The 24,536-nt window shown below is 38.6% G+C and overlaps 2 protein-coding genes, 1 long non-coding RNA gene, 2 other non-coding genes and 1 pseudogene across 6 annotated transcripts; 3 read left to right on the forward strand and 3 right to left on the reverse strand.

The window, feature by feature from the left end:
* Window positions 1-2,995: 2,995 nt before the first annotated feature.
* TRNAR-UCG (transfer RNA arginine (anticodon UCG)) lies at window positions 2,996-3,069 on the reverse strand. Its single transcript has one exon. It is a non-coding gene; the product is annotated as a tRNA-Arg (tRNA).
* Window positions 3,070-3,205: 136 nt separating this feature from the next.
* LOC104000513 (probable adenylate kinase 2, chloroplastic) lies at window positions 3,206-8,104 on the reverse strand (annotated as a pseudogene).
* A 660-nt stretch (window positions 8,105-8,764) lies between these two features.
* Window positions 8,765-8,838, forward strand: TRNAT-AGU (transfer RNA threonine (anticodon AGU)). The gene has a single exon. It is a non-coding gene; the product is annotated as a tRNA-Thr (tRNA).
* Window positions 8,839-11,337: 2,499 nt separating this feature from the next.
* Window positions 11,338-13,350, forward strand: LOC135604914 (uncharacterized). Of its 2 annotated transcripts, none has more exons than XR_010484265.1 (4): window positions 11,338-11,923; window positions 12,018-12,162; window positions 12,625-12,931; window positions 13,083-13,350. It is a non-coding gene; the product is annotated as an uncharacterized LOC135604914 (long non-coding RNA). The 2 variants fall into 2 exon arrangements; XR_010484264.1 differs by having other exon boundaries at window positions 11,442-11,923; window positions 12,031-12,162; window positions 13,083-13,348.
* Window positions 13,351-15,452: 2,102 nt separating this feature from the next.
* Window positions 15,453-18,505, forward strand: LOC135605227 (DNA repair RAD52-like protein 1, mitochondrial). Its single transcript, XM_065095062.1, has 4 exons — window positions 15,453-15,742; window positions 17,431-17,468; window positions 17,562-17,656; window positions 18,116-18,505. The coding sequence occupies exons 1-4, from the start codon at window positions 15,486-15,488 to the stop codon at window positions 18,257-18,259; spliced, it is 534 nt and encodes a 177-aa protein (XP_064951134.1). The 5' UTR covers window positions 15,453-15,485; the 3' UTR covers window positions 18,260-18,505.
* A 3,422-nt stretch (window positions 18,506-21,927) lies between these two features.
* On the reverse strand, window positions 21,928-24,067 carry LOC135605228 (pentatricopeptide repeat-containing protein At1g10270-like). Its single transcript, XM_065095063.1, has one exon. It carries the CDS (start codon window positions 23,920-23,922, stop codon window positions 22,225-22,227), a length of 1,698 nt encoding a protein of 565 aa, XP_064951135.1. The 5' UTR covers window positions 23,923-24,067; the 3' UTR covers window positions 21,928-22,224.
* Between the last annotated feature and the right edge of the window lie 469 nt (window positions 24,068-24,536).

The following is a 24,536-nucleotide window of genomic DNA, read 5'->3' on the forward strand; positions in this document are numbered from 1 at the left end:
GGGTGAAGATTAACTATCCTTATAACTCTTTCTCCTTTTCATAGGCTCATGAAAGAATTTTTAAACCTCTCTTTTAGACCTCACTCCTCCCTTAGAAAACTTTTAACTCTATGAGGAAGAGACTCTAAATCCTAAGAGAGTTTCTAATTTTTTTCTCAAGTATTTTTTCCCCCTTTTTTTTGCTTAAAATCATGCTTTGCCAAGCAGAAATAGTTGGGTATTTATAGACCCCAAATGAGTGGTACCACCTTCAAAAATGAAACTAAAAAAGGTCTCATCTCGGATCCTAGTGGTATCACCGCCATTACTGGGCAGTACCACCTCTTGATAGATTGACAATTGGTGGTACCATCACTTGTCAGTATGATATTATGCGGTACCACCACTCAGTTTGACATTGACACTAGACCGTACCATCATCTAGTCTAGCAATACCATTGTCTGACATAATCTTGAAGACTATGTCTGGGTGGTACCATCGTCGGTCTGGGTGGTACCACCGCTTGACACAGTTTGGAAGACTGTGTTTGGGCGGTACCACCATCAGACCATGTTACAGGTCACTGAATAGGCCAAACAATAGGCCCAATTCGACTCTGATTCAGGCTCAATTCAGCCCTGATTTAGGCTCAATTCAGCCCTTAATTGAGTTAGCATTGTTTTATCCCAAAACTAACTTAATTAGTCCTAAACTAACTCGATCTAGATACATGATTACAAGCATGAATCCTATGGTGTCGGATATGTCATTGGCTCATTTGGCACTTTGTCCGATCCTCCGACCCCACATCCATTATTTTGACATGTTCCACTCCGACCCAATGTCTGATTCCTCTTGCTTTAATCGATTTACCTTTTCTGATCGAATTTAGTTCTACGTCACTCAAAACGCAGATTAGATCGTAAACTCATCAATTGATTTCATCATCAAAATTCGAGATTCAATAGTACTTCATCAAGTACATATGTCCATACCTTGAGAGATCATTAGTAATATAATGAAGTAGGAGTGACCACCTATAACATGAGTTGATATAAGACTACATACATCACTATGTATGAGTTACAGCAACTTAGTGACTCTCTCTCCAGTTCCACTAAATGGAGGGTTGGTCAATTTTCCACAAAGGCAAGGCTCAGAAGTTACATATGACTCATAGTTGAATGGATCTAGATATTCATCCTTTAGTAACTTTTGAATCATTCTCTCATGGATATGACCTAGACTACAATCTCATAAGTATGCATTATTCACCTCATCTCGATTTCTCTTGGATACACTTATATTCATGATACGTTGAGTAGTGTTTAGCATAAACAAACTACTATGCAATGTTCTTCTCATGATGATCTTATCATCTAATAATATTAAATAATTATTATTATCAAAAATTAATTTATATCAATTAATTATCAAACATAAAATAAAAATAATATTTTTGATAATAGAAGGAACAAAATAGCATTGCTATAACTACTTCTCCTTATATATTAGCATTGTTATGACTTTCGGAGTCAGCGTACGCTTACAAATCAGATAAAGGCTTTATGAATAATATTGAAAGATAAGCCTCGTAAATTTAATCTATCATTATTTGATTTTAAATTTTTGATATTAAAATTTTTTGCATAATAATACCATAATCACGGTTGTTTTTATAATTACACATGCACTTGGTCCTCGACGTTCATGACCTTCGCCTCAGTGGTTACTATCTTCTTCTTTGCTTGCAAGGTGGCAAAAGAGGGCCATCGCGAGGAGGAGACCACCGAAGGAGACAAACATGATGATGATGATGATGATGATGGGGAGGTGCAGGCTGGGCCGTGGGAGAGGCAGGGTGACGTGGGGTGGCTCCGCGTCAACAATGCAACTATAGATGGTGGTGATAGCTTTGGTAGAGGTGAAGCCATCCTTCTTGGTGGGGGCAATGGTGATTGTTTGGCAGGTGAGGGTGGTGGAGGGCTCCGGCCCGGTGGTGGGAATGGGGATCTTTAGAGGTCGTGGTGCAAAAGGAGACAACTTGGGAGGAGGTGGAGATAAGAAGAAAGGCAGAGGGGGGAGGAAGGCCATCATGTTGAGAGTGGTATGGCTCGAGGACAACAGTGGGAGAGATGTGGAGAGAGTGAGAGAGAGAAAAAAAGGATATGTTGGTATTATAGTAGAGATTAGGGAGGAGGAGGAGCTCATGCTAAGGCTTTGTAAGGGTTGGCTTCCAAACAATTTGTCGGCTTAGGTTGAGGACTAACTCTTGGCTTTTGTGTACTTGGGAAATGAACTGGGTTGAAGCTCGAGTGAAAAGAGCATGGACAGTGAGGACTGCACAAAGGACAAGACACTGTTGTTCTGAATTATTATTCCTAATGAGAATTATAAGCTTATACTATTACAATAAAATTATGAATTTTTTTAACTATAGATTGAGCATACCACTCATTTATTGTGTTTTACTTATTGTGCAAGAATACAGTAAAAATAAAATATCTTATGGTATTCCTTGGTTTGAGGATTTATGTAACTTCATAATAATAATATTATTATTATTATCGTCATCACAGAAGACAGGAAACTCATCACCATATTGTGCTGGTGATCAGATCTAAAGGCGACGCTCCCGTTCTCGCATCTCAAAGCGTTATATTAAGTGCCCTTATCTCGCATCAGGACGATCCATCAATATTTCCAGTTAATATTATTAAGGGAACAAAGAAATAACTAAACACTAATGTAAATATTGTGCTGACGATTCTCGCATCTAAAACAGAAGGTGATGCTCCGGTTCTCGCATCTCAAAGCATTACATTAGTGTCCGCATCTCGCATCAGGACCATCCATCAATGTTTCCACAATTAATAAAGGGGATTAAAAAAATAATACACTGCTTTAAATATTGTGCTGATGATTCTCGCATCTAAAAGCGTTACTTTAGTCCTCATCTCGAATCACGATCATCCAGATGTTTGGACGTTAGTTAAGAGAATAAAAACAACTTTTCGACCACAGTGGGAGTCGAACCCACGACCTTCTGATCCGAAGTCAGACGCGCTAATCCACTGCGCTATGCGGTCGGTGATGATGTGGGGGTAAAGCAAACATATTAGTACTTTCTTTTGTCCTCGGCCAAACATTTTCATAGCGACACATATTGACATTTAAATTTAACTCTGCATGCAAGAAAAGAAAGCTAAGACAGAATGATCACTTCATAGCCCTGTGTTGGCGGTGCAATGCAGGAAAACAGTGAAATGAAATGACACAGAAGAGCTACGCAAAATCAAAATTCTCTTTCGACAGCTCGTGTCATTTTGGAGACCACCTGTTAGCAGTTGCACTCATTTTTTCTGCACTACCATTGCTTCTGTCCTCTACATCACATGTTAGCAGCTTGCTTGGATGAGTTCTTGGATTGCTCTTCAGCAAGAAGATAGTTTCTTGTCGATTTCAGCGAATACATCTTCCTTGGGGGCATCTCCATTGACCTGAAGTGAGTGGTAAAAGAGACAGAAGGATTAATGTTCAGGATGACGTACTCGTGAAGATCCCTTTGATCTGAAGTGAGCTAATACAGATGTCAATTTTATCGGTAGGTCTCAACACTGATTTCTGATATTTGAGTAGTGTGCACACGTGCATGAGATAACAAGATAACATACCTTAAATATGATGTCCTTATATACTGAAAGTACATCATCGACTTTCTGATGATAATTCTGCAACCTTAGTTTTACCTAGAAAAAAGAAAACAGTTACCATGTAATTGGGTTAGCAATCTTCCTAAAAAATGAATCAAACAATAATTTACACATATGTTGACAAGCAAACATGGTCGAGGAATAAGGATCACCGGTGAGGTAGGTGATGTACCTTTTCTTCTGTATCATCAAAATACCGTGCAAGTCTTGAAGAAATTTCTTCGTTTTCAGGTGGAGTACTTCAAATGATACATTTTTCCAGTAACAGGATCAAGTCTTCGCCCAACCACTCTCTCAATAAGGCTTTCTTCAGATACCTCTTAAAATGTAGCAGGCAAAAGTAGACATATCTTTTATCTTGTGCACTGTGAGACATCACATGAAAAATTATGAGACTTTCAAAAGCTGATACTGCAACAACAGTATGGAAGATGAGCATCTTGACGTAGGAAAACAATGATGAAGCAAATATTTCGTTGCTTTGAAATATCAAATATTCCCTAATCCTTGAATCATGGTACATGCTGCAGCCATTAATGTGACATTAAACAAGTGGCCCTTTCCTAAGGGCTTAAGCTTTTGGAAATTGTGGTTACCCAATCATCTCTTTGAGAACAAGGTTCACTATTGCCTGACATGGTTCGGTAGAGTATGACAGATTACCACTGCACGGCCAAGGTAAATTGAGCTGTATTCCCGCACCGAACCTCTATGGAATGGTACTGCTGTGATACAGGGTTGGTTACACCTAGTACAAGGTGATGCAGGCTATATATCAAAAGGTATTTACATTTTTTCAGTCGTTCTTAAGTTTTTTTTTTTTATAACTCAGTATGTAACAGTGCACCAAGAACCGGTATGGACTGATATGGTGCTGATCTGAACTCTGGTCAGTACAGCACCATACAAAATTGAATATGTTGAGTACGTAAAGATTTGAAATTTGGAAATTATTTAGTGAATTCAACAGAAACTACTGATAAAAATATTGCAATGTATAAGTTAGATCATAGAAGATGTTTACTTTCTTGCATTTGTAGTTAATGGCAGTTTCTCAAAATATCACCCAAATAGAAAAATAGTGTCACACAATTCATTAGTAGTTGGATGCCTACCAATGAATTCTATACTAGTTTGGTAATTAGAGAATTATATACAAAAATTATCTATACAAGCAAACACATGAAAACTCGAGAACTTAAAGTATTTAAGAGAATATTGTCATTGTGATGTAGACTGCCATCATCAAAATATCTCCAAACTGTTGCCTCCTATAAAAGTAAACTTGGAAAATAGATGGACCTGCCAGAAATGATAAATCAGTTTCTTAGTTATCCTACGTCTTAGGATTATGAGCTTAGATCATAATATTAAGAAGCAAAACTCTAAATCCCCTTGAACTTCTGAAAGGTACAGATAAAAGTGGAATATGATAAAATGTTCACATAATTAGAAAGAAATTTGAGCTTAAGCTAGGACATTTCAGAATATAAACAGAACAAGGTTTTCATGCCTATGTATCAAGGATTATGCTAATTTCAGCACCAGAATGTTTTCCCCTAGTCTTTTTAAAACTAGTTAATCTTAGAGGATTGTTCATGCCAAAAACTCACAATAGTCACATGAAAAGCCATTCCAAGGTTAATTTAGTTGCGAACCATGACACAGTCAGTGACAGATAAAACAGCCACATACAATATCAGCAAATTTTTACTGGATCTTTCATGTAAAACTCTCGTTTTAGTAAAATAAGTTTTTATAAGTATTGATGGTTAGGAAGTAGGAACGAAGTGCAGCAACCCTAGAAAAGAATAGTTAGACATGCATCAGAGATCAGTATGCAGTCTGAAGGGTAACATTCGCAAGGAGAAATGCATACCTCCAGGAGAATGAACATGTCAGGTCGGACACCAAGATCTTGTAAAGCATTCGCCTGGGATAAGCTTCTCAGATATCCATCTAAGACCCAGCCACTTTCTTCAGCATCTAGTTGGCTAAGACGTGCCTTCACTATCTACAAGGCTCAAGCTCACAGTTAGTTTACGATCGAAGTCAGTGTAACGATAATAGAACAACTAGTTCCAAACTGTGACAACAACTTCATCAGGCACCAACATCCCCTTCTCCCTATACTCTTTGGCCCGCTTTCCATTCTCAGTCTCTGCTGCAACTTCTGCTCTGAGCAAATCACCTGCAGCCATGTGAACCAGACCATACTGCATTAAGAGTACTACTTCATTCAATCTATATCTCTTCAAAAACAATTCCAGATCTTTAAATTCAGGTCATCAAGTAAGTTTCAATACAAAGATGAAAATTAACCAGTTAGCAAAGAAACTTCCTTTGAGATTAAAGCTAGCAGAGCCACTTAAGTATGTGATTCCGATCGACAAGTAGATGAGCTTCCAAAAGCCTTGCAGCTCAATGTTGAATTACAGACTTTAAAGATGAGAGAAAATGATTGCTCACTGAATCATTAAAAAAAAAAAAGAACTGCAATAGCTATTGAATGATCACATTCTAAATTACACATTATTCATAATTTAATAATTATTAGAATGATGATGATTCCAATATGAGAGAATGTTATAAATCTTTCTTCCTCATGTGTTATAATTATATATTTTGCTATAAATAAGTATGTTCATGCAAGGTTCACCTTATTGGGCCAAATCGGTGTACCAGCCAACTCCTCAACAGTATGGTATGGTACCACTCCCTACCGACGTCCCATGTGTCGGTACAACGGGGCGTACCAATGGCATCGAAAAATGACCAAAAATAACTCCAAAAAATCCTTTAAAATAGAAAACAAGTTAGATTAAAATTTTTTAAGTTGAAAAAAAATATAAATTTTGTATAAATTTAGTAAAAATAATATAAATTAGGAAAGAATAGTGACATATATCTTTTTCGAGATTTAAGGAGTAATTTTGTAATACGTTTCAGACCATCCTTTCATTAATATTGAATTATCTACCAAAAATTATTTTAATTATTAGATTATTTGTTAAACAATTTAAAACTTAAGATTCAAATAAATCAAGTAATCGATCGATGGATATATTTGGTTGCACCACCAAAAAGAATGACGAAACTCCACAGGCGATGGAATGTGGTCCTCGATCCTTATATATCTATATATCAATTTGATATGTTTGTCAGACCCAGTCCTAAAATTAATCCCACGATATAATATATTGATAAACCATATGTCATTGGTATATCAATGTGGTGATAATTATACTTTGACCATCGTGAACTATATATGTCTGAGGTAGCTCCTAAGGCAAGTATGATTATGGCATATATTAGTGCAGAGTATAGAAAATGTCAGAACTTTTACTTTTGTCACTGATCTGCTGCTCCATATCATAAGATCAATTACTGTACTATTGCTCGGAGAAGACTAACCATCACCATATTGTTGCTCGAAGAAGAATGATCAACTATCATGTAGAGCTCCATGATCTGGGTGGTATGCATAAAATATTGCTCCTCAATCTATGCACTATTCTCAAATTATGTAAACGAGATCATCAACTCCCCAACGTCACCACTATCGTCGGTCGAGGCACTGCTATCCACATCATTGTCATGTCTCCGAACCGAGTAGGCTATTAAATGCGATTGAGAAATATCTACATACCTTTGATTAAAGAGTTCTTCCTCTAAATTAGGTGTTAAGCCTTCTTAATTAACCTCCCAAGCTTATCCAATCCACAAATCATAGATTCATGAATTCATGAAATTTTAATAGAGTGCAAATGTGAGAATGAGAGAAAGAAGTGAGTTAAAAAGAGACTAAAAAAGCATAAGAGTTTAAGGGATCTGATCGTTGGAAAGGGTCAGATCTAAGCTGTCAGATTCCGACCATTACTAATAGGTACAAGTCAATAACGATGAGGTTTCGATCATTATCGAGCGGTACAGGCCTATATCAAAGTGATACAAAACCTTTAGTATATATATCATCAGGTACAGGTGGGCTGCGTACCAATCCCCTGTTGGACTGTTGCGTACCGCCCGCGATATACTGGGACCATGCATTCATGCTCTTAACAAGTAAACATTGGTAGAGATAGAAATTGGACCTTCACCCAAATAAAAGTAATACAAAGATAGATCATATTACTGTAAACAAATAAAGATTTGTTACCTACATTTTTCTCAATTAGTTCACTCTGTGTTCCCTTGCCAGATACAGGAGCTCCCCATATAATAATCTTCACAGGCTGCTCCAGCTTCATAGCCGCTCCCAACCTTAAATTTATTACCTAATGGATAATAATTGGAGAAGGAAAAACGAAAGGGCAGTTGCTTTTCTTGAAAGCTACCACTCAAACCCTAAAAGCAAATCAAAGTTGCAAATTTTCCAATGACTAGTCTCGATTCGAGATAAAAAGAACAATTTTGGCAGGGGAACCAAACTAGTTGGAGAAAGAAAACAGATGAAAGATCACAAACGTTACCCAAAGAAAAAAGACGCAGTAAGCGAGAGAGAGAGAGAGAGAGAGAGAGAGAGAGAGAGAGAGAACACGTGGTGACACCTGATACGAAGAGACTCCTCGAGGTCTCCAAAGAAGAAGGGCCACGGATGACAGCGACGGGGTCGGTGTTCGAGGCAGAAAGAAAGGTCAAAGGCGTCGTATTTGTCACCGCCTCGGCAGATAAAGCAGAACGCACCAAAGCAGGAAGAGTCTCTCTCTCCTCTTCAGCTGGATTGCAGTTTAAGACACACTAGCGTGGAACCCGGTGCTCCGCTAAAGTCAGGATTCGAAGCACCTCTTCTACCTGAGATCAAGTTGTGATCTTTATGTGTTCCAGGAACATGTTGGTTCCTGTTTCTTGGTTTCATGTTACAGACTATGCTTCTCATGAGCTGGATGTAACATCACCACATCGTAAGCACCTTCCCGTTCGTATCATCATCATCAGCTCCTCTTCCATTGCAGCAATGTGGCACACACTGTGATTGTTACAATCATCTATCTTTGTGAGAGCGGGATGTCGCTCGATGAACTAAAGCTACATTAGCTTCATATTATTGTTTTTCTAACAATCAACTCAAGCTTTCATAGCTCAGTTGGTTAGAGCACCCGTTTAGTAAGCGGGAGGTCTTGAGTTCAAATCTCAATGAAAGCATTTTTGAAGTGGAGTTCACTTTTTCTATGGTAGATAGTTCGAGCTGCAATTGTCAACGGCATTCTGAATCAATCTGTTCTTCCTGTCTAGAGGGAATCTGCAAGTCAAAACTCATGAAAGAAATCTGAGAAAGCCTATGTGAAGAAGCTTCAGCCGAAGCTGCCAATTGTTGTTTCTGTCATTCTACATCACTTGTTCTTGTCTCGAGGGTAACCTACAAGTCAGAATTCCATGAATGTTTCTATGGTTCTACATCAGTTGTTCATTGTTTTGAGGGAACTCTGCAAGTCAAACTCCATGAATGAACTTGTCACCTTGTGTCTACTGGGATGGTCACTGCACCAGTTGAAGTTCCTCATCGGCCATGAATGCTACTGCATCTCCTTCTCACAGACAACTGCTGTGATGTCACTTGGTTTCCACTGTGATAGAGTTCTGCGGCAGGTGGAAGTCCCTTGGCCATGGCTGGACCTGCTGCTGTTTGGAGGAAAGGGACCTCAATATGAATGGTCTCTCTTAATGCTGCAGCACAAGCACCTTTCGCTTTTGAGCTATTAGTAACCTTCCTGTTTCTTGTTGAACCACTGCCTCATTTTTGTCTTCTCCTCTTTTGTGATGATGATGATGATTGCTGAAGAGTTTAGAGGTTGATCACAATAATTGTTAGCCATGTCAATGATTTGATGATAAAAACAAAGGCAAACCAGTGAAAATGTAATAACTATACATCTAAATGCCATTCTTCTTTCATGGTTATTTTCTATCATGATTTTGAGGTGGTCAAAATTATTCTTGAGGAAAAATAGGCAAAATAATGAAAAGTAAATGACGACAATTACTGTTTCTTATTTTAGCGGAATTTTTCTTTCTTTGCTTATAAATCTGATTTTTTTTTTTTTGCTTACTAAAGGATTGAAGGTTCAAAACCTTATTCAATAATTTTTATTGTCATCCTTCATCGAGCTTAACCGATAAGAATTTTAAATATTAATAGTAAAGTTTTGGGATCAAATTCTATTTTAATTACTTAAAAAAATATTTTTCTTGGAAAGAGAAAAGTCAACAGTCTTGAACAAGGAGATTTTTTCTATCAAATCTGATATTGGTCTGATGATATTTCTCTACCAGACATATATAAATATACAATACATATCAAGACAAATTTACCTCAACTATTTATATATTGGGTCAACCATTCCATTATTTGCATGTTAATTATTATGATCAGGATTGGTGTATACTTGTGAATGATTCCACTTGCTGGGACATGATGCAAGGGAAAAGAAGAACCAGAGCTACAGAGATTTAGTTGGACTTGTTCTTTAGCTCCTACCTTTATGTCTTGGATGCTTTCATGGGGACCCTTCTTTGTTGGAGATGAAGTCACCTTATTGGTATAAATCATCCTTGGAAAATGGTGCAGATGATAAGTACTGTTTTTTCATTCTTCTGTTCTCAACCAAATGAGTGATTTTGGCCTAATCACTAATCAAGGAAAAATTATGATGAACAAAACTGAATAAGAAATTATAATGAACAATCTACAAGTATATCATGGCTAATTTAAGGAGTGATTTCATCCCTTGTTTGGGTATCAATTGAATCCATCTCATCAAGGATCCAATTAGATGTTCTTCATCTATTGAAACATCATTTAGGATCAACTATATAGATGTTTTATTGTTATCGGGCTTTCTAAAAATATATATTTTTAATTAGAAGAGTATTTAAATCTTTTATCATCTCTCTCTATCTCTATCTCTTTTTGATACTACTAATATAAATTGATTTATATCTTTCAACTATAGTATCCTCGCTCATTACTCTTTATCAAAATTATAACTAATTATTCATGAATGAGAATTGTTTTTCCCTATCTTTCCTAATAACTTCAAACATTCACTTCAATATTTTGGAGAGTAACACGAAAAAATAATTTATCATTTAAGATAACTAAAAAATTTAAGGAATAAAACCTAATCTTGGGTTGAGAACCACAAGCTGCTCTTCTCGTCCTTCAAAAATATTTTTAAGGAAACATAGGTAAATCAATTTTCAACTATTAAAATATTTAGTACCCTAAGAGAATAATAACAATAATAATAAGATTAACATTGAATATGAGAGATTTTTTGAGATTATAAAAATAATAAGCCCAAGAGCCTGGATTGAACCATCCTGTTATACTTGTATCATTTTGAGCTCTGGTGGTGAACATAGAGAAAGTATGATATCAAGTTCCTTAATTCCTCAATGTGCATTGCCCTGATGTGTCTATAGCTAGAAATAATATGCAGCAGTTAACAGCCTTGTGAATCAAAGATGAATGTGTACGAATGAAACATTCAGCTTCCTTCTATGCAATCAGGTCTTCCCCTACCTTCTTGGTCATGGTTATTGTCTTGCTGACAGTGGACCCTCGTTGCATTGTGTGGTCTTGAAAGCATTGCTCCCTTGTCTTCCTACTTCTCCTCTTATCAGACAACCCATAATTATTGCAGCTCGTGTTCTTGCTCATAGGTTATCGCTTCGAAGCAAAGGATGTTTGGCCATTGTCATCCTTGGGCAATTTTTTTCACCTTCTTCTTCACTCCCTTGTCTTCTGTTCTCTGAAAAAGACCTACTGTCCCCTAAAACATGTATTATCATTATCATCATCATTAACAACAAGAAGAATGTGAAAAAGTTTCATGTACATGTCCCCTTTGAGTCTTTTTAGGTGATCCATTCCTTTATGCTCCTGGATCACGGTGCCTCTACCAAGGCATGCCTGTGAGTTCTCTCACCTCAGCTTCTCCCTCACTCATTCCCTTTCCTTCATGTGGAGTTGGTTCAGGTGTCTGTGTGTGTGATCACTCATGCTTTTTGTCAAAATAGACTATACACATGATGGTTCTGTGCCGTGCTTGCAATTACACCTTGTCGTTGCTCAGGAACAGAGTACTGCTTGTCATGAGAAGCTTGGAGATCCGAGGTAGCCAAATGCAGATGCTGTTGATTGCACTTGGACTTGCATCAGCCGGAACAAACTTCTTTTCCTTGGAGCACCATTGCAATCAAGTCTTCGAGCTCAGGAAACCGGCAGGTTTGCTCTTCTTCTACCTTTGGTTCCCATCAGTTTCAGATCAACATGGCCAGCCTGCTTCTTTGTTTCCGCTTCGCCTCTGATCCCATTATAGCCGTCTATTCTAGTGTGGTAGTTGCAGCTTCTTCACAGTTTGGAACTTTCTCCATCATAGCAAGGCACTGCTCTTGACAGTGAAATTTTGTGGAAGCTACTTGGAGTTTAAATTGATTGTGGCTCGTGCTGGCATCAGAAATAAGGTTTGGTTACATTCCTGTGCTTCTGCTGCAAAACATACAGATGCTTGCATCCGTATGTTTTGGAGATCTTCTATTGCTGTTCATTTCGAATCATCTTTCTGTGAGTAGCAATTACAGATCATTCTGCTCCATTCTTTCTTTACCCTATTTCACAATCTTAGGGCTCCGGATTCACAAGTAGTCAGAACTCTATTCTCAACTCATCTGAGCAATTTGATTTGGTTTCTATAGTCTATACTACTCTCGTATATTGCAGTAAACAGTTGTAAATTGCTGTGCATCCCTGATGATATGATGTTCAGATAATGTTTGCATATTATTCTTTCAGATTTAATATTGGGTGCTTAAGATTAAGATGAAAGTATGGATTAGACTGAGCTCCCTTTTCACGTAATCTATCTGATCATGTCAATATTAGACTGAGTTTTAAGAGTCTGCTAACTGACCTATGCTGATGTACAGGGGCCAACTGCCATGAATGGCTTTGGAGAGACACCAAAGCCAAGGAGTTGAGAGTCCATCAGAACTAGCTTGTGACAGGGATGTCTCTTGGAAGGACTCAGGATCATCATCCATGAGTGCCATCACGTTTGGATTAGCTGCCACTGCAGTACTAGTATCTATGTTTCTTGTCATGGCAATCTTTGAACATCTAATCATACCAAGGGTGTCCTTCTTTCGGTCGCGGAGCAATGCACGAGGATCCTCGGAAACCGGCCAGCTGCCTGTGCAGACTCACCTGCAGGAGAAGATTCAGGATTCAGTAGCAGTAAGTTATCCTGCAGATCAGAAAGAGTTGATTATGATTTCACAATACCTTTTTGAGCTTTGTCATGCAAAAATCACTGCATATGATTCTAGTATCAGCCACATGCTAAGGTGGTGATCTTTAAAGAAAACATACCATTTGGTGATGGCAGGTTGGAGCTCAGCACACATCTGATCTGTCTGTGCTAATGCCGGGACAAGATTATCCTACCTTCATTGCTCAACCTGCTCCTCTTCCTTGCCAAAGAGAGGGCATGCACTGGCCTTCACATGGTCCTGATGTATCCTACAATTAAATGATGTCATCTGGTGCAATTCCATTGGAGAGAGATACTGAAAATGGCTCTGAGATACTGCAATTCCATAAAGCAAAATTATTTATATCTTCAGCAAATGGCTCTGAGATTATTATGTAAGAAATGCTTTCATGAACTGAAGTTCAATGGTTCTGAGACACCAAAAGGCCTTCAGATCTCAGTAAGTAATCAGATGTCAATGCAACCCATTTTAACTATCAGGCATAAAGAAAAGAAAAGTCAATTGGATAAATTAAAAAAAACATATGATGCAGAATTGGATAAAGTTAAAGAAAACATCCACATGAAAAGATTCAAATAATAATTTAAAATGATGCAGCTCATCTGGTGGAGTCAGAATTGAGAAATGACATTGAGGTTACACTTTGATGAAGAGTTATAATTCTCTTTAAATAATTGTTCAACCCTTCCAACACAAAATTAGACTCTCAAGCTTTTTGACTTTCCTAACAACAAATTATGAGAAAATCATACTTCTCATTTCTTCAATTTAGTTGTGCCTTCAAACCTCAGCTCAAATGTGCCAGTGCACATAAACAGTCCAAGCCAACACCAAAGCACATCAGTTAGGAAGCTGCAATTCAATGCTCAAATAGCACATGAAATTAGTAACCTGTGCTCAGACGAAGCACTTTCTTAAATTGCTCTTCCTTTTCAACAATTTATCTTAGAACACTCCTTCCGAAAGCTCTCATTCATTATGGATAATCGTCCGAAGCAATGTTGAAATTTCAACTTCTTTCAGTCGAGATCTATTGTACTTTCCGGCCCACATCCTACAGGTCTCTGTTGAGAAGTTTGGATGAGAGGCAATGGCAGTCCGGCAGGTCTCTGTTGAGATACCAAAAGCATCAATGTTGTTGATCTGCATCTTCTCTGCTGCCTTAGGCCACCAGAGTTGTCCACCAACAATGGTGCCACAAAGAATGTACAAACCAGTGGCCTGAGGAAAGGACCACAACGTCAAATAATTTTGGGAGGTATTCCATGAAATCCTCATCAGGAAGGTCCAAATAAACCTCGACAATGCTATCCGGGCAGACTCAAAAGGCTCAGTGGTGTTGTATACAAGCCATGAGGATGATGGTAGTGGAGGTGGACCTGCAGCACCAACGGTTCCCTCGCCTTTTGGGAGCTTCAACCTGTAAACATCAAACATCAGCTCCAGAAAAACTTGGGAAATGAGACATACGACCCCTATTTCTAATCTTCCAAAAATACCCATTCAAGAAATTATCATTTTTCCTGTCCAAATCTAAAAAAAAATATTTACAATGCTTTATAGGTTGGTTTTTATCCACAAAACACTGTATAATATTTTTTACTTTGAAAATAATATATAGTGTTTTTAAAATAAAAATTATTTTTTAACTAGTCTTATAGTGTATTTAATTTTTTTTAATCTGAATAGAAAAATATATGATAGCTTTTGGGAGTATTTTTTATATTTTTAAAATAGAAGACCACTAGTTGAGAATTTTGAAAATAGAATATCATCTTAAAAAACCCAAAAAAAGAAATTTTTGCACAATTCTCTTCTAAATATATCTAGATTATTAAATTACTTCCTTATATAGCATCGTAATTGTGTCAATCCGCTCTTAATAAGTTAAATAATTATAAAAGATTGAAACGAGGGATACAAAGGGGCTAATTATATATTATTTCTATAATTAGCTATCTTTAGTATTTCGATCTTTATACTTTCAAAAATTATATTAAAATTCTTATGCTTAATTTCAATATAACTTTTAAAAATATAAAATATTAAATATTAAAATAATTAATTATAAAGGATAATTTATAATTAGCCCGAAGCCAAACGAAACTAATCCTTCCACTAGTTATAAGCTTTTGGGAGAAGGCATGGCATTGATCCTAAAACCCACAAGTCTTTCTTGCTCCTTGTAAGAGGATTCAGAAGCTAAGCGGAGACGATTGCTTTCCTGCAACCTTGTACGAGTTCTTCCGAGTATATGAACGGAATTGGGGATGACTGAACGCACTCAGGGAACTCCTCCGCTCTTCAAACGTTACTAGTCATCTACATGTGTTGCAGAGTAGTCACCTTGTCATCTCCAATTGAAGCAGGGAAGAAGCAGCGCTCGATCAACTGGGCCGGTCTGTCCTCGGATCGGCCCTAGTCAAGATGGGCCGAGCCGTCATTGTGGCCACGAAGCCGAAGCGTCTTAAAGCGAACCAAAACCCTTCCGCCCCGAAACCAGCGGCCGCGGCGTCATGGCAAGCTTTGCGCGAAACCGCTTCCTCCTCTCCCGTTCCTATGCATCCGCGGCGGCCAAGTCGAACTTGGCGAAGCAGAGCCCTCCCTTCGAGCCGGCGCCGGCTGCTGCGATGGTGAAGGAGGGAGAGGAGGTCCCCGCGCCGGTCATCGGCCGGCCCCTCTCGGATATCCTCAGAGAGCTCAACAAGAAGGTTCCCGAGTCACTCATCAGGACCCGAACCGAGGACGGTTTCACCATAAGATACATTCCTTGGTTTGCCCTCTTTCCATCATCTGTCACCTATCTTATGCAGCTCTTCTGGTTCGATCTCGCAGGGCATTTGATTGATATCTTGCGTTAGGGTTTAAGCAGAAATGGAGAGTCATGATAAAGAAGAAATCTTTGGTGCTTAGGGTTAGGTTAAAGGCGTAGGAAGCAATTGTTGCGGGTGTTGCATGTTGTTTTGCTCTTAAAGTGTCGAATGTGTTATTCTACATTTTTTTTTTGTTTGATTAAATTGGTCATATGTGTTTTATATTTCCCAAAAGATAATGATGAATCTTGAAGTTGTTACATTAGTGCTTCAGCTTAACTGTGAAATAATAATAATAATAAAAGAAATCCCTGAAAATAATACAGAAGATTAAATTGGTGTTATTCTACTTTTTTTTGTTTGATTAAATTAATGCCATGTGTTCTATATTTCCCCAAAAAACAAAATGATGAATCTTGAAGTTGTTGCATTTGGGCTTCAGCTTAACTGTGGAATCAAGTAATAATAATAATAGAAGTAGAAAGTTTGGGATTCTGAGTTGCTGAGTGGAATTCTAGTTTTGTTAATTAGTCATTGCACGAAGAGGTAAGTTCACAGTTTAGAGTAAAAAGGATGACATGTAGTTAATTGCTGAAGAGGTGAGTTGAGTTTGGGTTTCAAATTCAGCTGTTGGTTGGAACTTTGTGCTACTGTTACATAATCCGGATGTGTTATTGAAGCTGCCAAAGTTTTGCATGCCATTTTGTACTGACATTTTGGATGTACGTGTTTAGAATGTTTTTGATAGAAAACATGAGAAAATTGTTTTTGATCAGTGTTTGTGGTTGAAAATTATTGATTTATAAGCATTTGGATATGTCTGCATCAATAAATGAGTCTACATAAATGTTCATGTTACTATCGCTGTTGCCTTGTTTAGCTGTTAAATTGCCTGGACAAGTTTGTTGATCACAGATTGACGGTGTTGTTTTAGACATCCTTATCAGGTTCTTACCATGTTTGCAATGGTCTGTTTTCTTATGTAAAATTCAGATTTGAGTCCTGAAATGAGAAGATGAAAATTATACTGTACTCTAGGTTTCAGATGTGGCTAGGTTGGTTTCTTGAGTCCAACTAATTCATCTTCTCTGCATCTTTATGCATATATTTTCTGCTTATTTCTTTTTATTCCATGAGTTGGTAGTTTTTAAAGTAAATATTAATTAAGAAAAGCATTATTTGGATTTTTCAAGTAAGATCCTGCGATGCTGCTTTTAAAAAACATTATTTGCCTATTTGCCTGCCCATTGCTGTCAGAAAATGAATGGGAATATTAGAACTATCAAAACAATACATGCTATTTCCTCGGGATAGACGAAATTGTGACTAATTCACAGCACACTGTTAGCAAATGTATCTGTATCCTTAAAATTTGTGTTTGTATATCTGGTCTGTCTGCCTTGGTGAAAATCTAAGTGAACATTTAAGGTGGAACAACGCAAGAAACCACATAGAACATCTCCTTCCCATAAAACTAAGTTGAGTAGATGGGGTTTCAGTACAATTCTTCTTCTACTACTATATATGAATGTTCATCTCCTTATATGAAAGATGAGCCTTTGCTTACCTTATGGTATGGATGCTGTTTTACAAATATGTTCATATGAGCACCTGTTGCAAGTCTTCATTTCACATCCATTTCTTGCAGGCATTTCGTCAATCGAATTCTGAATTTACATGCTCCTGGTAAATAATTTCTTCTGGTTTAAGTGACTTTGGCAAGCTTCAGATATCAGTGCAAATCATGAACATTTCGAGCACTTGTTTCCTTTTCTGTAGAATGGTCTGGCGAGGTCCGAAGCATTGTTTATTCAGCTGATGGAAAGTCGGTCTCTGTTGTTTATCGTGTAACTCTATATGGAACTGATGCAGAGGTACTTTTTAATTGGGCTCCTTTCAGATCTACGATAACATTTTAGAAGTAAGATTATATTCATATGTGCATGTAGGGCCTCCATACCATCATGATAAATGTGTTTGTGCATGTAAAATACCATGGTCCAACATTAACATGCCATGGTTTAGTAGTATTTGATGAAAGTTCTTCTGAGTCCTGAGGAAACATTAGTTTGTCTGTATGAAGTTTCTGTGGGGAACCTGCTAGGCTTCAAACTCATGACATAAATGTTTAGATGATTGGAATAGATCTCCAAATGCATAATGATCTCTGATTTTTTTCTGCCTATTTGGATTCCATAGCCATCCATTCATCATTTATCCTTCAGTTCGGTGCCATATTCTATTGTAAGAACCTCCTCCGGTATTAATATTTATTTCCATGAACGTGTATCTACTCTGCTGATGAAAGGTCCTTTCTAATGTCTCTTCCTCAGGTTCATAGAGAAGCTACGGGAACAGCTTCGACCACGGATACGGACTTCGGAGACCCGCTGCAGAAGGCAGAAGCAATGGCATTCCGGCGAGCATGTGCACGCCTTGGGCTTGGACTTTATCTTTACCATGAAGATATGTTATAAAACTACAATGGTTATTTACCACAGCATGCATAACCTAGATTGCTTCAGATTTTGATTTGGAGAATTTCACATTTTCTGCCCCTCGAAGCAAACATGCATGTACTCATCAGAACTACTCGCTACGTTTTAGTTTTGTCCTTTGGGTTGATCTCACTGCAGACTCAATGTGTGAACTATGTTTATTGTCATGAGATGAGTGGATCATCAACAAAATCAATCAAAATGGGCATGGCTGATGGTGGTATCTTTTCCATTCTGCAACATGGTTTAGTTGGTAAGTTCTACTTAGAGATCCTATATGTCTACTAAGCTCCAAACTTAATGAGCTCAAAGTTTAGATTGGTAGTGTAAAATAGTTAAAACTCCTGTTTTTCTTTTCTTTGGCATGTCTAACGTCACATCTTCCATTTTTATGTGGAACTACAAAGTAATCATTATGTAGCTGTGGAACTTTTAGGGCTGCCCCTAATATTGACAGCAATTCAAACCAATTCAGATCAGCTATTAACATAAAACACAAAGGGTGGTCCAATGTACAAGGTCCCCATTGATGGGTGATGTCGGGTACTTCGCAACTCGAAGCATAGTCGCATGTCAGAAAGAGAAAGAAATGATTTCACCGTGCTAGCAAGGGTCAGGATATCCTCAAGAATATTCCTCACTTGTACCATGTCTACTCAGATCCCCCAAGCAGAATTGAATCCTGATGCCTAGACACTGCACCTAAAGATCGTTGTCGAATGTGTTGTTGACTTATAGGATCCCCCCAAGTGGAGTTGAATCCTCATGGCTACACGCTGAACGTATCTCGACTCATCCCTCTGATGCTCGAGCTGATCAGAGAATTTTTTTCCCACATAGAGAGAGTGCTGGAGAGTGAAGAGAGACGAGTTAGGTTATTGTCATAAGGTCTTCTATCTATCTATCTATCTATGATCATAATCAGAGGTTCTTAGTTCTGCAGGTAAGAAAATATTCTTAAGAGTTCTTCTTCATTCAAAAACTAGTTTTCATTGCAAATGATACTGACATGACAGATCGGACAACTGAATTTATCGTCACCACATTAAAAATATATATATATTCTTGAGAATCTTTCCGTTGTCACCAAATTCATATTAATTCTTGCATATCTTGCAGCTCTGGCTCATATTTGCATCAGTAACTGCGATACTACATCCCTAAGCCATATATGACAGAAAAATAAACAGAAACAATAACCCGAACATAGACTCGTAGCACTAAATGAATCTGAACCTTTAATGCAACAGAAAAACATTTCATGAAATCAAAATTTACCAAAGAAAAGCTGCGTCTAGACGAATAAATCCGGAATTTCAAGTCAAATCTGTTACTCTCTTGCCTGTCTCTGATTTCATCAGAATATTTCTAATACTAAAGTTCTTGTTCTAATTATCAAATTTATCCTTATCTAGTGTTTTTTACAACACTGATTTTACAAAAGGAAAAAAAAAAAAAAAGTCTAGTGATGCTTTGAGTTCAACCATTGCATCTTTTAAAAGGTGTTTTGGCTTCATAGAAACCTTCTCAATGTTTTGTGAAGCAAACCCTACAGTGCATCATTGAGCACCTAATAATAGCCTATACTCAAAACGACTGACCATACATGGGGAAAGAAGGAAAAAAATGAGGAGCAACACAAGGCAATAAAAAGAAGAGGAAGCAACACAATGCATCTGCTACTGTTGCATCTCAGAGAGAATTAGTCTGATGGAGAACATCTCTTTTCCATAAAAAAAAATATAACTAATGTATTTTTAACTTCTGCCAAGTATGGCTAATCATTTATGAGTCAACATCCACAAATTTTTTTTCTAGTTGGAAATAGTAATTATTGTTTTCATAACTTATGAATGTTTAATAATCATCTTTCACATGGAACATGTATTTATTTATAAAGATATCCTAACTTATTTCTCTTGCTCTTGCCTAGTTGGATACTTGGATATGTCTATATACGGTTGCTTGCACTTGCCTCCAGGTTTATATTGTCGCTTACCCCTAAAACTACCATATTTTGCAAGTTAAACCTCTAATTACTGATTTAATCTTCTTTGTAACCTTGAACCAAACATTACACAAAGGTCCATGTTGATGTCTAATTTTAAAAAATTTGTGACACTGAACCAAACATTTCAACCTAGAGTTAGGAGTGATCAAAAATAACATATCAAAACTCAAATTTTAAATTTCATATTCAGATCTCGTTAAGAAAAAAGTATATGTGAATCCATTAATCCACTTTATCATTTTTCTCCGTGACCCTCCTCCAAACACTACTTAAAGGTCCATGTTTGAGTTTATTTTGAGAAAGCCCCAACACTGAACCAAACACCACAAATAAAGGGTTTTCAATCTATAGCTAGGTTAGTCCAAGCTAACGTACCAAAAGCCGAACTTGGAACTTCATACTCGGACATCATAATTAAAAAAACTCAGGATGGTATGAATTTGACCTACTTAGCGATTGATCAAACTACACTTTCAACGCACATCCAGAAAGCTTTCTGTACTAATCAAAAAAATAAAATATCCATAATATTTAAAAAATCTACCACAAAGTATAGATGTTCATATTTCTCAAAAACACCAATGACAGGTCATTTTACCAATTAAAATATCCAATCTATATCAGGTAAAAAGAATAAAACAAGGTACGGAAACCAATGCATACTAACTTGACCGCAAAAAGTATGGAAGAATCGAACTACATTAAATCTTACATAGTTACATTTAAACATTAACGGAGTGACCAAAATCAGTTCAAAAGGAACATGTCCCTCATCAATAAATTATAGCTAAATACAGATGAGATGAGTGTGTCTAAAATCTTAGTGAACCAATAAACCAATAGCTTCCTATGTGCACATCATGCTTTCTCAAAATTTATTTAAGCATTTTAATTACTATCTCCATAAAGCTACATTCACTAGATAATATCTATCCAAATCAAATGACAGGTATGACTCTACAAGCATCAACTGCTCCCATTGACACATCCTAATTCTTGATAAATGTAGAATCACATAAATGGTATGCCACAGCTCACAGGCAACTCTTTTGGACATGGACAAGGAACCATCTGGATACAGAACTCATCCCCACACTGACTATAGCCGACATCACAATTCATGATTCTAAGCCAAAATATGATTATAGGCATTGCACATGTTTTTACCATGAAAGTAGGTTTAGAGCATGTAGGCACGATCACAGAGCTAACTAGAAGATACATGTTAAGGTAAGGCTTCCATAAGCATATCATTTAATGATAATACAGCAAATCAACCAAAATAACAAAATATTCTACATAAAGCACATGGGAAGGACAGAAATATTAGACCTTCAGTTCAAATGATTCATGACAAACACTTGCCCATAACCATGCTGAGATAACATAAACAAGTCCTATTAACAAGCTTCTCTTCAAATTTATACATCCAAATATAATAATACCACATGCGTTAAATTCAAATCACAAAAAAAAAAAAAAAAAAAAAGAACGAGAACACACTTCATCTGAAATTTTGCCAATGCATAACTATTATAGCAAAAGGACAACGACATAATGCACTTAGTTCAATAGCAAAATATTTAGAAGTTTGCAAAGGACAAATAGGCATGCCATGTTGCTAAAAAGTACAGAGTTTATCAGATAATATATAGCAGCTTTTAGAAATGATCACCATTAAACAGATCATCTTAACTGAACATTAAGTAACCCAGAGCAGGTCAACGCAAAGATCACCACCATAGTACAACAGTTCCTACCATGCAGATCCTTACACTCTAGCTCCTGAGAGAATAACTACCATCATGACTTATCTTTAACAAAATAGCAGAAGAATCCACGTAGAAGCACTTCCATAACGATAACTTTCTGAAAAATTTAGAAGCCAATTCTTCTGTGGACAAGAAGAGAAGTTTTGAGTGGTATAAGTTGTCTAGTTCATAACTGCTACCTGTTCTGTTTGAGAAGCAACATTGCCTGAGTTCCCAGCAAACAGCCCTTGTATCTCCTGACTTCGTCCTGCATTGCCAAAAGTATCAAACACAAATGCAGTGAATTCAGGGGAAGCATTTATCTGGCTTCTTAGCATCTGTTCCAACAACTCTCGTCCTCCATCCAAGTTTCCTTCTTTGCACAGTTGAGTAACCAAAACCTCATAACTTGTTCTATTTGGTTTAAGCCCCCTCTCCCACATCTTCCCAAAAGTCTCCAATGCTTGATTGGTCCTCCCTGCCTTCACCAATCCCTCAAACATCATGTTGTAGAATCCCACATCAACCCTAAAGCCAGGGCTTCCCCCACTATTCTCGATTGTCTTCTTGAAGTACTCCAATGCATCGTCTGTCCTCCCTTCCCTGAAGCATGCATCGACCAGGAACTGATAAGTGGTTGCATCCGGATTGACTGACTTTTCAGGCATTTCTTCGAACAGCTTTTCTGCCTCAGAAAGCAATCCGTTCTCACAGAGCTTCCCAATGATGTTATTGAAGCAGCTGACGTCCATTATGCATGGTTTCTTGGGCTGCCGGTGGAATACCTCGATGGCTTCCAAGATCTTCCCTTCCTTGAAACGTTGATTCACCATCAAATTATAAGTGTCTGTGTTGATAGCCGTGAAGCTGGGTGGTGTGTGGTTCTCGAGCATATTCTCAAACATCTTATTGGCCTCGGCCAACTTATCGTGCTTCAGCAAAGTCTCGATGAGGGTGTTGCAGGTGACGGGGGTCATCTTGAACTGTCGGTCAAGCAGCGACTGGTACGACTCCATCGCCTCCTTGTCCATCCCACGCTTGAAGTAAGCCTCCATCAGGGTCGAGTGCACGACCCCATCGTAGACCAGGCAGCGCTCACGGAGCTCATCAAAGAGCTCCAGGGCCTTCTCCATGTTCCCACGGTCGATAAAGCCAGCCATGAGGGTGTTGTAGACGATGGAGTCGGCGCCGTGGCCGCGGTTGAGCATCTCACGGAGTAGGTCGATAGCTTCCTGGATACGGTCCGCATCGACGAGGCCCTTGGTGAGGTGGCGATAGGTGACGTAGGAGGGGGAAAAGGGGGCGTTGTCGAGGACGTGGCGGTAGACGTCGAGGGCGACGTCGACGCGGCCAGCGTTGCAGTGGGCGTTGATGAGGATGTTATAGGAGACGACGTTAGGGACGATGTTGGACTGATTGAAGAAGAAGGAAAAGAGGGCGACGACATCATCAAGGCGACCGGCGCGAAGCATGGAGGCGGTGATAGCATTGCAGGTGAAGACGGTGGGGCGAACTGAGGAGAAGACGGCGTGGCGGGCGGTGGAGGACGCCGCGTCGAGGTCGCCGGCGCGGATGAGGGACTGGACGCGGTTGTGAAGATTGAGGCGGGGGCCGACGAGGGCGGAGGTGGAGTCCGGGAGGCGAGGGGCGTTGGGGTCGCGCGGGGGGCGCGGGGCGTTGGGGTCGCGGCGGAGGGCGTGGAGGGGGGGCTCGATGCGGAGGCGGCGCTTGCGGCGGCGACGCTCGGCCGCTGCCTCCTCGGCGGAGGAGAAGGCGAAGGGGCGGGAGGGAGCGGAGAGGGCGCCGAACAGCAGGGGACGGCAGCGGTCGGGGGCCGCGCGGAGGGAGCGGAGGAGGAGGAGGTGGCGGTAGAAAGACATGTTAAGGGCGAGAAGGGGAGGAGCGACGGCAGCAGCGAAAGGGCAATTGGGGCCAAGTAAAAGAGCCCCCCCTTTTGTGGGAGCAAATCGATCGGCACTGGGAATGAAGAGGAAGAGAAAACCCTACTACTGCTGCAAGGGTTTGCGGAGGGGATCGTATCATATTTATAGGATGATGAGGCAGCGGATTATCGGATCGAAAACCAGTCGGATTTAGCGCATGATCCGAACCCGATAACTGTATATTAACGGCTAATTATCGGCCTCATAGCTTATCGGATCCGCATGAAAAGCTCCGAACCCGAATTACCGAGTTCCATTGGCACTCCAAATTCTTGGATGGGTGTAAAGTATTGTAATTAGGATAATTCTATGGTTATATTTAATTATTTCATAAGTTATATTTATTTATTAAAAAGATATCGTATAGTTCGACTTTAATATTCTTTAATGGATTGCCAGAGAGTTTGAATAGTTTTGTTTTCTTTTGTAATTAAAGAAATTAATATCTCTCTTTCCTTCTCATTTATGAGATGGCAATAGGGATTGTAGAAAGAAACATTACAATTTCCATCCTTCACACGAAACCATCAATTTCTTTAAAACTTTTATCA

Source organism: Musa acuminata, chromosome BXJ2-2, assembly GCF_036884655.1.
Source record: "Musa acuminata AAA Group cultivar baxijiao chromosome BXJ2-2, Cavendish_Baxijiao_AAA, whole genome shotgun sequence".
Lineage (NCBI taxonomy): Eukaryota > Viridiplantae > Streptophyta > Magnoliopsida > Zingiberales > Musaceae > Musa > Musa acuminata.

Bases quoted from the DNA above. Each gene is read 5' to 3' on its own strand.
- LOC135605228 (XM_065095063.1), bottom strand. From the start codon at position 23,922: ATGTCTTTCTACCGCCACCTCCTCCTCCTCCGCTCCCTCCGCGCGGCC.
- LOC135605227 (XM_065095062.1), top strand. From the start codon at position 15,486: ATGGCAAGCTTTGCGCGAAACCGCTTCCTCCTCTCCCGTTCCTATGCA. The intron at 17,469-17,561 runs GTAAATAATTTC...CCTTTTCTGTAG, and splicing joins TCTGAATTTACATGCTCCTG to AATGGTCTGGCGAGGTCCGA. The intron at 17,657-18,115 runs GTACTTTTTAAT...TCTCTTCCTCAG, and splicing joins TATATGGAACTGATGCAGAG to GTTCATAGAGAAGCTACGGG.